At 62.3% G+C, this 11,979-nt stretch overlaps 3 protein-coding genes across 9 annotated transcripts; 1 reads left to right on the top strand and 2 right to left on the bottom strand.

The window, feature by feature from the left end:
• Positions 1–63: 63 nt before the first annotated feature.
• Positions 64–1,640, bottom strand: TMEM276 (transmembrane protein 276). Its single transcript, XM_053661002.1, has 2 exons — positions 1,029–1,640; positions 64–832 (listed from the first exon to the last, which is right to left on the bottom strand). Exons 1-2 carry the CDS (start codon positions 1,119–1,121, stop codon positions 347–349), a joined length of 579 nt encoding a protein of 192 aa, XP_053516977.1. The 5' UTR covers positions 1,122–1,640; the 3' UTR covers positions 64–346.
• Positions 1,641–2,112: 472 nt separating this feature from the next.
• On the top strand, positions 2,113–9,011 carry KIFC2 (kinesin family member C2). Of its 7 annotated transcripts, XM_037166508.2 has the most exons (18): positions 2,113–2,471; positions 2,644–2,725; positions 2,903–3,054; positions 3,187–3,325; positions 3,485–3,609; positions 3,688–3,750; positions 3,827–3,955; positions 4,329–4,406; positions 4,514–4,628; positions 4,705–4,814; positions 5,277–5,385; positions 5,495–5,652; positions 7,255–7,359; positions 7,445–7,566; positions 7,652–7,775; positions 7,880–8,009; positions 8,100–8,356; positions 8,461–8,806. In XM_037166508.2, the coding sequence occupies exons 1-18, from the start codon at positions 2,373–2,375 to the stop codon at positions 8,713–8,715; spliced, it is 2,352 nt and encodes a 783-aa protein (XP_037022403.2). In that variant the 5' UTR covers positions 2,113–2,372; the 3' UTR covers positions 8,716–8,806. The 7 variants fall into 7 exon arrangements, with proteins under 7 accessions (XP_037022403.2, XP_037022401.2, XP_037022402.2 ...); XM_037166506.2 differs by having other exon boundaries at positions 8,100–9,011; XM_037166507.2 differs by having other exon boundaries at positions 7,880–8,356.
• A 76-nt stretch (positions 9,012–9,087) lies between these two features.
• FOXH1 (forkhead box H1) lies at positions 9,088–11,138 on the bottom strand. The gene is made up of 3 exons (XM_037166574.2): positions 10,895–11,138; positions 10,457–10,561; positions 9,088–10,339 (listed from the first exon to the last, which is right to left on the bottom strand). Exons 1-3 carry the CDS (start codon positions 11,066–11,068, stop codon positions 9,518–9,520), a joined length of 1,101 nt encoding a protein of 366 aa, XP_037022469.2. The 5' UTR covers positions 11,069–11,138; the 3' UTR covers positions 9,088–9,517.
• Positions 11,139–11,979: the final 841 nt, after the last annotated feature.

Below are 11,979 nucleotides of genomic sequence, written 5' to 3'. Positions count from 1 at the left end.
CCAGTTGCTGACCTGGGAACCTTAGAAAGCTCAATCCCTCTCAAGAATGGGCAGATCCCATAGTCTTGCTTAATCCCTAAGGTTTATTGGAGACCAAGCCTCTATCTGGATCCACAACCATGGCCTGCCCAGTACCAGGCTTCAAAATGTACCTGAACCCCACCCCCTTCATTCTGGTCTAGGCAGGTCCCCATACTCCACCAGAGGAAGGACAGTGCCCAGACTCTACCCCTGACCAGTCATCCTGCAGCAAGCCCACTTTGGGAAAAAGGAGATCTATCTCTAGGGAAGGAGGCTTCAGGAGGGGAAGTGGTAACCCAGTCACCTGCCTTGCAGTCTCCAAATGTCACTCCCACTGCAGGCGCTGTGTGTGCAAGGCCCGATGGTAGGCCCAGTTCCCTGCAGCCAGGACCCAGCGACAGATGTCCTCCCTCGGCAGCAACAGCAGTCTGTCCTGCTCTAGCCGACTCAGGAGGCCTGCAGCACCCAGCATCAAACCCCCCCACATTCCATAAGTGTTGGTCGTGAAAACGGCCACAATGAGAATGGTTACTGCCACTACGAGCACCACCGCCTGACCAGCCACAGAACGGCCCTCTGTGCCAAGGTGGTCACCAGCCACCGCCAGCACCATGCCTCCTCCCAAGAGCAGGTTTGCAGAGGAGCGGTCCCCATTCACCCAGTGGAAATCGAAGGCCAGAAGGGGCAGGCCAATGACAGTGGCCACCCAGGCTCCAGTAAGACAGTCTTCATCTGTGCCCTGCCCTGAGGCCAGCATGGTGGCAGCAGCCAACGCCTGGAGCAGGAAACCAGCAGCAGCACCTCGACTTGCCTGTCAACACAGGGAGGGGAGATGTGGGAAAAAGAGAACAGGACCTTACTCTAAACAGGGAAAGGTTTAAGGGGTCTCATGGAAGCCTGACCCCTACACTTACCTCCCACCACCCTCCCTGGTCCAAGGCACTGGATAGATAGGTCCCTGGGTTTTGGGAATGGGATCCTCCCCTATCCGGCCCCTGTGTACTCACCTGGGCAGTGCTCAAAGCTGCATGAAGAGACACCACTCCCAGTGCCAGGTGGGACAGGGCCATGCTCCACTCAACCCACGGCTTGGGTGCCATGGCACCTAGGACGGTAGTGAGTTTGAGGAGACAGGAAGGGGCTCCTCAACTTTGGAGAGGACGAAGGAACGCAGGAGCCCGCGACCCGGAGCGCTAAGGATGGCTCTCCAGGACTCCCAGTTTCCAGAGCCCCATTTCTGAATGTTGGGATAGGCTCATCAGAAACTTTCTGTAGCTATGAGGTCACTGGACACAACTGTGGGGAAGAAAAACTTATTTTGGCCGGGAAAAGAAAAGGGAAGACAGAGGCAGGCCTGTGCTAGGCGTGAGTGAGCCCTGGAATCCAAGTGGGGGCGCCGGGCCTGGGGGAGAGTGGCGCGGGACGTGCGCAGGTCCACTCGGCCTGGTCCCTACGCTCTGGAAGGCGTCGTCTTCGGAATGCAGCCCCTGAGGTGCAACAGCAGAGGCCCTCCGGAGCGACCCTAACGCAACGGAAAGCAGGAGGCCGGAACTGGCCCACCGCTCCGCCCGCCCGCGGCCGCCCAGCCGGTGGAGGTTCGAACCAAAGAGAAGAGCGCAGGCTAGAGCGTCAGGGGGGAGGGGCTGGAGCGAAGAGGGATGAGCCAACGAGTAGAGGGGAGGGCGGGGCTGTACGAAAATAGGGTGCTATTACCCAGTGATTTGCTGGGATCTATGGAGAGGGGAGGAGTCTGAAGAGGGGCTGCGGGAAGGGGGAAGAGTCTGAGGGAGGGGCAGGGAAGAGAGAAGCGGGGCTGTAAGAGGAGGAGCGCGCGGCCAGGGAACCGGCCAAGGCTGGAAATGGTGGGTGGGGCTGTGCAGAGAGGGGCGGGGCGGGTTGTCTGGGTCAGGTTTCTGGGAGGGGCTGTGCGAGGAGAGAAGGGCGTACGATGATGGGTGTGGCTTAAAGAGAAAGGGGGCGGGGCTCTAAGGGTGTGGAGGCAGGATACCCGTGGGATGATGACTCTAAGGGGCGAGAGCAGTGGAAGCCTGCTCGAGGTTCTGGCAAGGATTCCGTGAATAGGAGGTGCGGGGTCGTGGGTGACCTCAGCCTGGGGTCTCCGCGAAGTAGGGATAGGGGCGCAGGGCAGGTGTCTTGGTGTGGGCCCGGGGACACCTGTCTCTGCACCTCTTTCCTCCGGCGCGCGTCCTCCACCCGCAGGAGCGGGGCCTCGGGGGCGGCCGTCCCGAGCATGCGCACCGGGTCTGCTGCGGGCAAGCAAGCGGGTTCGGAGTCCGGGCGCTGGGACGCGGGGCGGCGCGAAGCCGGGCCCTCAGCCGCCCCGCGCTCCCATGTACGCCTTCTACTCGTTGCTCATCTACATCTTCTATAGCCTCTTCCGCAGGGATGGCGGGGCCAAGGCGACCGCCGACCCCAGGGACCCCAACCAGGTGAGCGGGGGCGGGTTGTGCAGGCCGGCGCAGCGCAAGTCTCCAGGGCCAGCGCTGCAAAGTGGACTGTGCCGAGGATCCCGGTGTTTTCTCTGGTGTTGCCCTCAGAGACCTCAGCCCCAGAGGGAGGCTGCAGGCCTCTCCTCAGGCGCTTCCCGTGCTCCCTTCCTAGAGTGCCAGCCGCAAACCCGAGGGTAGCCGCCGCCCTGACCAGCCCCCTGCCGAACTCTGGTCCGAGCTGACCGGCCTGGTCGGTAGGTGCTATCGTGCATCCCGAGCGCTGCGTCCCCCGGGCCATAAGAGAACCCAGCTGTCCGAAAGAGGGGGAGGTGTCTGTGACCTCATTGGGAGCGAGACCCGACAGGTGCCCTCTGGTGGCCTACCCTTCACCACGTGACCCAGCACGACTTCCCTTCTCGCTGGCCTGGCAGGCCGCTCGGAGTCAGAAGATGGGCCAGGAAGAGGAGCCGAGGACCGCCCGGCCGAGGTCTCCCTGGAGGAGGCTCTCGTGCGCCTTGCTGAGTTCCTCTCAGTCCAGCTGGGGGCGGAAGAGAGCTGCCGCTATCCTCCCGATCTGAGCAAGGTGAGCCAGGCTGATGGGTGAGAGGGCCAGGGGTCTTTCTCCAGCAACCAACCTGTCCTTTCTCCCCAGTCCTGACCTCCACACCCCGACCCGCCTCAGTCTCCTGCATTCTGATTCTTCTCTCCTTCACAGCCTAGTGATGTCCCTCCACTGTTGACTGTAACTGGTCAGCTGTTGGCCCTCCTGGCATGGATGCGGAGCCCCAGGGGGAGGCAGGCCCTGCCCCATGGGACTCAGCCAGCCTCAGGGGTGCAGCCCCCTACTCCAACTGGTGCGTAAGAAGCAGTGAGTTGAAAAGAGAGGGTGTGCATGGAGTGAAGCCTACCAGAACCTGAGTGACCTGGAGTGCAGGGTCCTAAGCCCTGCTCCCAAGTTGCTTCCCCTTCAGGGTAGAAACCTGTTAGTCCTAACTGGGTATGCCCCACCCCAGGACCCACATCCCCAGAAGAAAGCCCTTCCTTTTCACTGAGTGGTGAGGCCCAGGGGCAGCAGGCCCCGCAGTTGGAGGAGGATCAGAGGGCTTGGCAGCGGCTGGAACAGCTCATCCTTGGACAGGTGAGGGGCCTAGGAAGCGGTGGGCATTGGGGAGGCTGGGAGGAGGTTTGCCACTCTGACCCCCTTCCTCCATACCAGCTGGAAGAGCTGAAGCAACAGCTGGATCTGCAGGATGGGCTGGGCCAACTGCACCTGGGAGTGGTGAGCTGTGTACAAGCAGGGGAGGGAAGAGGGGCCTGGGCTTTTGGGTGAGTCCAAATGACTTCCTCTCCTCCAGGGGGCGACAGATTCTGAGAAAAGGGTTCAGCATCTGACCCTGGAGAACGAGGCCTTGAAACAGAGCCTGATCCTCACTCAGGACCTTCTGAGGCACTGGGGTCCTGGCCCCCACACCAGGGCCCCCCAGGTATTCTCCTTAGCTGCTGCTGTCCTCTGCAAGTTGGCTTTCCCGCACACCTAGTCTCCCTCAGGGCCCGGTGCTCCGGAACAGAGGCAGGGGGCTCTGACTTGCCAGGGCCAGGGCTAGTGCTGTGGACAGGCCCGGGGCCATCAAGGAGGCTGATGCCCATGGAGAACAACCCCCTCACAACCTCCACCATCCACATGGCTCCTCCAAGTGACTGACCCCAGGCGAACAAGGGACTTGGGGGAAAGCTCTGCGTGGATTCATGACTGGCTCTCTTGACCTGACTTCCCTCACGTGAAATGGGGGTGTTAGAATGCCCCTCCCAAGTTTCCTCCTGGTTCTACAGTTCACATGGTTCCCACCCCTCCTGCAGGAGGAGGCAGAGGCACTGGTGGAGCTCCAGGGCCAGCTTCAGGAGGCCCAGGACACCACAGAAGCTCTCCGAGTCCAGGTGGGTACTGGGCCCATGGGCTGGGAAGACGGAACACTGGGAAGGGGATGTCTGAGGCAGGGCCTGGTGAGTGCCTATTTCCTCAGTGACAGGGGTGGGTGGGGCAGCTGGGGGTCCAGGAGCTGCAGCTACAGGGCCTTCAGGGGGCTCTCCAGCAGCTCCAGCAGGAGACGGAGCAGAGCTGCAGAAGGGAGCTGCGGCAGGTGCACGGGCAGCTGGCAGGTAAGGCCTGGGGCAGGGGGCTCCTGGGAAGCCCACGGGGTCTAGGCTTTTTCTCACAAGCATCTTCTCTCTCCAGGACTTCGGGCACGCATGGCCAGCCTCCGTCAGGGCTGTGGGGACCTCCGAGGCCTGGTCAGCACCTTTACCCAGAGCTGTCAGGGTTCACTGAGCGAGGCCCGGGGCCAGGTCAGGACCAGCTGCTCCCTCTGCAGTGGGTGCTCCCTGGTCAGCCTGGTCACTGTTCTTCCTTTGGGGAACCCCTTTCTTCCATCCCACCCCTAGGGAGCTGCCTATTCTAATGGAGGTTGTAGGTTCTAGAACCAGGACAGCTCCTGTGACCCAGGGTGTGACCTCACTTCTGGGTCTCATTTTTGTCCTGCACAAATGAAGTTGACAGTAAATCCCTGACAGGATTGTCTGTCAAGAAGCCCAGAGGAAACAGATGATGTCCTTGCCCACAGTTCCCCTGATTGTGGGCTCCACCCCAGGCCCCCTGAATGATACTCCTAGGCGCCCTAAGCCCCTGAAAGTTGTGGATTACCACAGCTGGTGGCCACACAATGAACGGCTCCATATTGCCCTTAGCACCCCACCCCAGCTACTTGGCTGCCCCTGTTGACTGGCTTGCTCATATCTTTGTTCCTCCAGGTATCCTGGGCCCTAGGGGCACTGTCAGACAGCGGGGCTGGGACTCAGCTCCCTGAAGAGCAGCTGGGGCCCCCAACTGGATGCCCAGGGCGGCTACTGGAGCTCAAGGGTATGGCCACTTGGGGAGTGGAGGAGTGGGGCCGGCAGACTGAAGCAACTGGAACCTCTCCATGCCTCAGGGCTCGGGAGGCAGCCCAGTGACCTGATCTCCACCCTAGGAAATATCCGCGTGCTGTGTCGGCTGCGGCCAGGGACACCCTCCAGCCTGGTGAGCTCAGAGCCCGGCCCAGGTGGCACGGTCACCACCTGCTATCGAGGGCACCAACGTCGATTCCGCCTGGACTGGGTGTTCCCTCCAGACGCCAGCCAGGAAGAGGTGAAGCCCCACCCTTGCACCCGTGTTGGCTTCCCTCAGAGGTCCCAGGAGTCCCCAGGGGCTCTGGTCCCCATCCCTGCCTTTTTGCCCTCCCAGGAGCAAGAGTGGCTTAATTTTAGCAGGGAAGGGGAAGGAAGTGGATGCAGGACTGGCAGCCAAGCTGGGTACTGCTGTTCCTTCCAGGGTGTTCCCTCTGTGTCCACCCCCTCTCTCCAAGCTCTGCAGGTCCAAGGGAAGAATCTGGTTTAGACGGAAAGTTAACATTTTCAAAAATACTTTTTTACCAGGAAACTAAGGAACATGAACCTGTGTGAGGTGATAAGCACTGTTCACACAGAGCTGGCTGTGGAGCACAGCTTGATGCTGCTGCGGTGGGACAGTGCTGGGACCGTCCCCCAGGTGTCACTGGCTGCGGGGCCCAGAGTCTGGCCACTGTGAGGACACTTTTCCTTGTTTTGTGACCAAGGGTGCAGAGCAGGGACCGGGCAAGCAGGCCAGCCTACAGCCTCCGCCTCGGCACTCTCTGCTGCCCTGTGCTGGTGCTGTCCTCCTTTCCTGCTGGACCCCGTGGGAAAGTGGGGGCGTAATCCAGCCCACCAACACCTTGCTTCACACACATCATCTGTTACACGCAAATTTTTGCTGGTAGAGCTTCCACAGCGCAGGAAATGGACCCCTGTTGGCCTCAAAAAGTGGCCAGGTCTCCCTTCCCCCACTTTCTGGGGTCCCACAGCTGTTTCTCACCTAACTCTCTATCCAACACACTCCCAAGGCCTCAGTCCCACCGTGCAGCCCTGCATGGGCCCCTGGTACTAGTAGGGCCCTCCAAAAGAAGTAACTGAATGAAAGAAGGGACGGCATCCGTCACTGTTCTGCAAGGGCACCACTGTCACCCCCAAGGCTTCCTTCTAGTCATGGAATTTTAGGGACCCAACTGCAGTTCTGGATTCTGCCCCCATGGCCGGCAGCAACACCTCCAGTAGAACCAACAGTTCATTCTACTACCAGCCTCCTGTGTCTGAGATGGGGCCATGTCACAGCTCACAAGGCTGTGGTCGGTGGTGCAGCAACGGAACACAAACCCCAGCCCCATCTACCCCACCACTGCCTCCCACACCCTCCCTGCGCCCAGGTCCCAGCAGTCCTGGCTGGCCACCATCCTCCACACCCCACCTACGGGGCCCTTTCTGGAGTCACCCATTGTGTGCCAAGCACCAGTGTCACCCTCTGGGCACATATGCCCCCCTAACCCCCACAACAGGTGCACTACAGTCCCCATCTCCTGGGTGGGGGAACCTTGGCCATCGTGCACCTCGGATTTGAACTGGGCAGTGAGCCCAGTGTCCGGACTCTTGACTGCTAATCCCCTTGGCCTCCTAAGTGGTAGCCAGGACTCCAATACTCTGCACACTGTCTCGGCCCTTCCTTTGCCTAGACAATTCTTGCAAATGACCACTTCTCCAGGGAGCCTGTTCTGCCTGCCAGGAGACCCACCCTTCTTGTGGACCGCCCCACCCCCACCCCGGCCACCCCGGGGGGAATCGAGCCTTACTCACATCTTTCCCCAGGCTAGGGGCTCAAGGCGCTCCCCCACTCCCCTAGGTCTTCAGGGAGCTGGAGCCCACTGTGCTGTCCTGCCTCCGAGGCTACAGTGTCTGCATTCTCACCTATGGTCAGACGGGGACTGGGAAGACCTACAGCATGGAGGTGAGAAGGGAGGGGGGAACTCTGGGTGGCTCCTGGGGCCAGATGCTGGGGCGTGAGCCAGACGTGGTACTCCACCCGTCTCCAGGGCCCACCTGAGGACCCTGGCATAGCTCCTAGGGCGCTGCAGTCCCTGTTCCGGGAGATGAGGACAGGAGGGCGGCACTGTGTGACCCTCAGCATGGTGGAGATCTACAACGAGGCTGTCAGGTCAGGGCTGCGCCCTGGCTACCTCCCACTATCCCCCCCCCCCCAAGCCAAGAACCCAAAACTAAGCCGTTACTTTTCTCACCAGGGACCTTCTGGCCCCAGGGCCTCCCCAGCGCTTGGTTGTGAGGCAGGGCCCCCCAGGCCAAGGGGGCCTCCAAGTGGCAGGTCTCACGTACTGGGACGTCCCCAACCTAGAGACACTGAACCAGGTAAGGCTACCCAGGGGGCGCGCGACCCTCCAAGGCCCTGCCCTGTGCTCACACCTGAAGGTGTGGTCCCCACAGCAGGCCAAGCCTTGTCCTGCATCCTCCAGATGCTGAGCCTGGGGAGGAGCAACCGGGCCACCGCCGCCACCACCATGAACCAGCACAGCTCCCGCTCGCACGCCCTGGTTACGCTGACGCTGCGAGCAGCGCCCCCAACACGCGGTTCAGGCGCCGCAGGTACCGCGCCGGCCGGCGCCCTGCCCTGCCAGGGGCCTCACCGCACGGGAGATTGGAGTTCCCTCCACGTAGGCTCGCTCGCTCCTGCAGGCACACTGCACCTGGTGGACCTGGCGGGATCCGAGCGTGCCTGGAAGGCGGGGGCCGCCTGCAGGGCGCGGAGAGACCCTGAGGACGCCCAGCGTATGCGGGAGGCCCGAACCATCAACCGCTCGCTGCTAGCACTGGGAGGCGTGATGGCTGCGCTGCGGGCCCGCCGGCCACACGTGCCCTTCCGCGACTCGCAGCTCACGCGCCTACTTCAGCCCGCGCTCGGCTCCGGCGCCACAGTGGTGCTGCTGCTGCAGGTGGGCACCCGGCGCAGGCGTGGGGCAGGCGCAGGGTGGGGGAGAGAGGTTTGCATGCAGGCGCCGCCCACTAGGGGCTGCTCACCAGCGCTGCTCCCCGGCAGATCTCCACGCGGCCCGAGGACCTCGGCGAGACTGTGTGCTCGCTCAAGTTCGCTGAGAGAGTGGGCCAAGTGGAGCTGGGGCCAGCTCGGCGCCGCAGGGCCCCGCGCTCTGGGACGCCTTCCTCCCTCAGTACCGACACACCATTCACTGGGACTCCCTGCACCCCAACACCGTCCCCGGGCAGCCCTCCAAGCCCAAGCCCAGACAGTGGCTCCAGCTCGGCTCGGGCGCCCCCAGGGAACTTGCTCTTTTAGTTTGGGGTTGCGCCTCTGCCGGCAGAGTGAGCAAAGCCCCTGCCCCCTAAACTCCCAGAGTTGTCCCCTCAGCCCCTCCCAGTGAGCAGTGTTCCCCGTGGGGGCTGGGGGGGGGGGGAGATGACAAATGCCCGCCCCCGGGCCCAGGCCCTGCTCCTTCCTTATCACCATTTGCTGCTATCGCTGCCAGCACAGCAGGGGACCCCAGAGCAGCCTGTTCTGGCCTACTGGTCTGAGTCACGATGTCACCACCCCGCCAGCAAAAATCAGACTTGGCATTAAAATGTGGTCCATTCCTTTACTGTTACCTTCCCCACTGCGCCACCAAACCCAGGGAGGGCCCTGCTCCCTCTGCCCTTTCCAGAAAAAGGTGCTACCAACTTCCCGACAGTTGCGGGAGGACAGGACTTCAGGCTGGAGGCGCCATTAAGTTCTCCCTCCCCCACCCCTGGAGCCAGGAGATGGGAGGTGACAAATGGTGATGGATAGATGGACGGATGGACAGAGGGCCAGAAGAGGTGGGACCAGGAAGGGGACAGGAAAGGCTACTCCAAGCAGCTCCATTCCCCCAGCCTTGCTTCTGGGGGTAGGAGGGGGCTGTCTGGCCATCAGGGTGGTGCCCAAGGGGACACGACCCTTGGTGGGTCGTCCAATAAACATTGTGACTCTCAGCATGGCTGGGGCCTGGTGTTTCAAGGCAACTGTGGCCACACTTGGTCCTCTTGGCCTTGGTTCCCCCTCAACAAGTCAGAGGCAGCAGGGGGTGGGGCTGGGAGAGAAAAGCAGCCCCAGCCCTGGAGCCTCACAGGCTGTACCAGGAGAGTAGCCAGCCTGGAGTGGGGGCAGCCAGTTCCCGGGGGTGGCTAACCCACACATCGTAGATGCTCTTGTTGGGTGGCACCCCCTGGAAGAGGGCATCTAGATCCCAGAGCAGCCCTGGGGGGGCATGTGTTTCAGGGGCCACCCCCCAGTAGGCTGGACTGGTGGAGGGTGGGCACTGGGGGCAGGAGGTAGGTGGTAGTGAGGCCAAGGGCATTACCACATTGGGGGTGTAGATGGGCAAGTAGGAGGTGGGCAGCTGCCCCCAAAGTGAGGTCCCGTGATTCCCACCCGACAGTCCCCCAGGGTCAGGGGTACCCTGCAATAAGTGGAGAGGCCAGCCTCTGGGCTCAGGGGACAGGGGCGAGGGCTGGCTTGTTCCTCCATGGGAAGGCTCCCCTTCCACCCTCATGGTCCCGGGGAGGGCGCAGAGGGGCCACGGAGGCCTCTCAGAGGGCAGGGGTGGTGTGGGCACCACTTCCTGCTTACTTGGAAGGGAGCCTGCGGGACCTGGGCTGCTCCGTGGCGCTCCCTTCCCGGGGTCCCCCAGCAGAGACTTTATGCTGAAGCCCTCGCTGGGTGGCAGCTGGGGAGTGGGCGGACTGGACGGCTTGGGTGGTCGGTAGGGTCGGCCATGAAGTACGTAGGGGCCCAGGTCCTTGGCGAAGGCCCCCCGTGTGCCCCTGCTCTGCCAGCGCCGGCACAGGGCTGTGTTCTGCAGCCGCAGCGCTTCGGCCGGGATCAGGCTCACGTCGACAGCCCAGAAGTTGCCCTTGGCCTTGGGTTTCGTAGGATCCTTGGGCACCTGGTGTGTATGTAGGTGTCAGGCTTGGTAGCGCTACCCGACCCCAGATACTCAAGATTTCCGCCCCCGCCCTGCCTCCGCCCCGGCTGGCACTCGGACCCTCGCTTTGCCCCACACCTTGCGGAAGCATCGGTTGGAGGAGAGGTTGTGGCGGATGGAGTCCTTCCAGCCCTCGTAGTCGTCCCTGAAGAAGGGGAACACGGCCTGAACCTGACGGATGATCTGAAACCGCGGGAGCGGTTTCAGCAAGCACTGTAAGCCGGGGAGCGGACAGGGCAGCGCCGCCCCTCCCCCACAGCCGGGCGCAGGGGCGCGGGCGCGCGGTCCCCAACACCTGCGCGCCGGCGGGAGGAGAGGGCACCTCATGGGAGGGGTTCTTCTGAACACCTCAGCTCTCCTCCCCAGGGCCCAGACGGGGACTAGCCCCACTGGCCATAGCTGCGTGGGGCACGGTGGGCTTGGAGGCCGAAGCCTAAGCCTGGGAGTAGGTGCGGGGTCAGATCTGGGAAAAAAAGTCGGACCACAGAATGTGAGGGAGAGCGGGAACCCTCTCACCTGGGCCAGCTTCAGCCTGCGGGAAGGTGCGGCCTGGATCACCAGGGCGATCATGGCCAAGTAGGTGTAGGGGGGCTTGTCATGCCGCAGGTATCTCTTCTTCCTCCTCTTAGGGGGCTGGGAGGGCGACTGTACCCCCGGGAGCCCCAGGCGTGGGTTGCTGCAGGGCCCCATGAAGAGGAGGTCGGCAACGCGGGCTTGGGCCTGGCCGGTAGGAGGTCGCAGGGCAATGGGGCACGGAGGTGAGGCAGGGCAGGGCCTAAGGCCGGGCGGGGGCAAGCAGGCGGCCCTTTATCATTCGGATGGAAGGGGGAGGGGAGGGGAGAGGAGGCAAAGGGAGGGTGGAATAGGCAGTGGGGGAGGGGAGCAGGCAGAGGGCCGCCGCAATTAGCAAGTTTCAGTTAATCTGGAAGGGAGGGGCAGAGAAGATTCCAGTGGGGGTTGCCTGTGGCCACCCAGGCCTCATTTCGTACGCCTGGACTGCCTTTGGCAACCTCTGCAAACAGAAGGAAAAGCCCCTGGAAGGGGCCCAGGACTCATGGATAGGTTATCAGTCTGGGCTGGGTCTCAGGCTCCCATTTAACAGATGGGGAAGTGATTTGCCCTAGCCAAGCTGCCAAGAAGGGGTGGGCCTGCCCAGAGTTCAATGCCAAGCCCCCGGAAGGACCTGAGTGGTGGTCTGGTGGGTCTTCGTGGAGGAAGCCTAAGGAAAAAAGAGGGACACAGTTGATTCAAGGGATTTTTTCTCAGAGGCTGCTGCAGGACCTCAGTGGGCCCCTTGAACCCTGGAGACCACATTCCTCCCCTCTCGGTGCCTGTTAGCCACTGGCCTTGAGGGCTGGCTGCCCTCATTATTTAACTGGGCATCTCACTGGCCCTGAGCAAGCTAGGCCTGCCTGGGCACGGAGGACCTCTTGGAGCCAGGTTTGCCTTGCTTCTCTTCTTGTCCTTTGGGTTCAGGTGCTCTGGGGGCTGCCGCTGGGCAGGCTGCCTCTCATTCCTTGGGGGCACTTGGGCAGTGCTCCTGGCCGGTGTGCTCGGAGGGAGAAATCTCCTATGTGTAGAGGTTTACCGGCCACTTCTCA

The sequence above is a fragment of the Artibeus jamaicensis genome, unplaced genomic scaffold (genome assembly GCF_021234435.1).
Source record: "Artibeus jamaicensis isolate MK-2021 breed Jamaican fruit bat unplaced genomic scaffold, CSHL_Jam_final scaffold_916, whole genome shotgun sequence".
Taxonomy (NCBI): Eukaryota; Metazoa; Chordata; class Mammalia; order Chiroptera; family Phyllostomidae; genus Artibeus; species Artibeus jamaicensis.
Note: the sequence above shows the minus strand (reverse complement) of the source record. Positions and strands in the feature narration are given on the sequence as shown.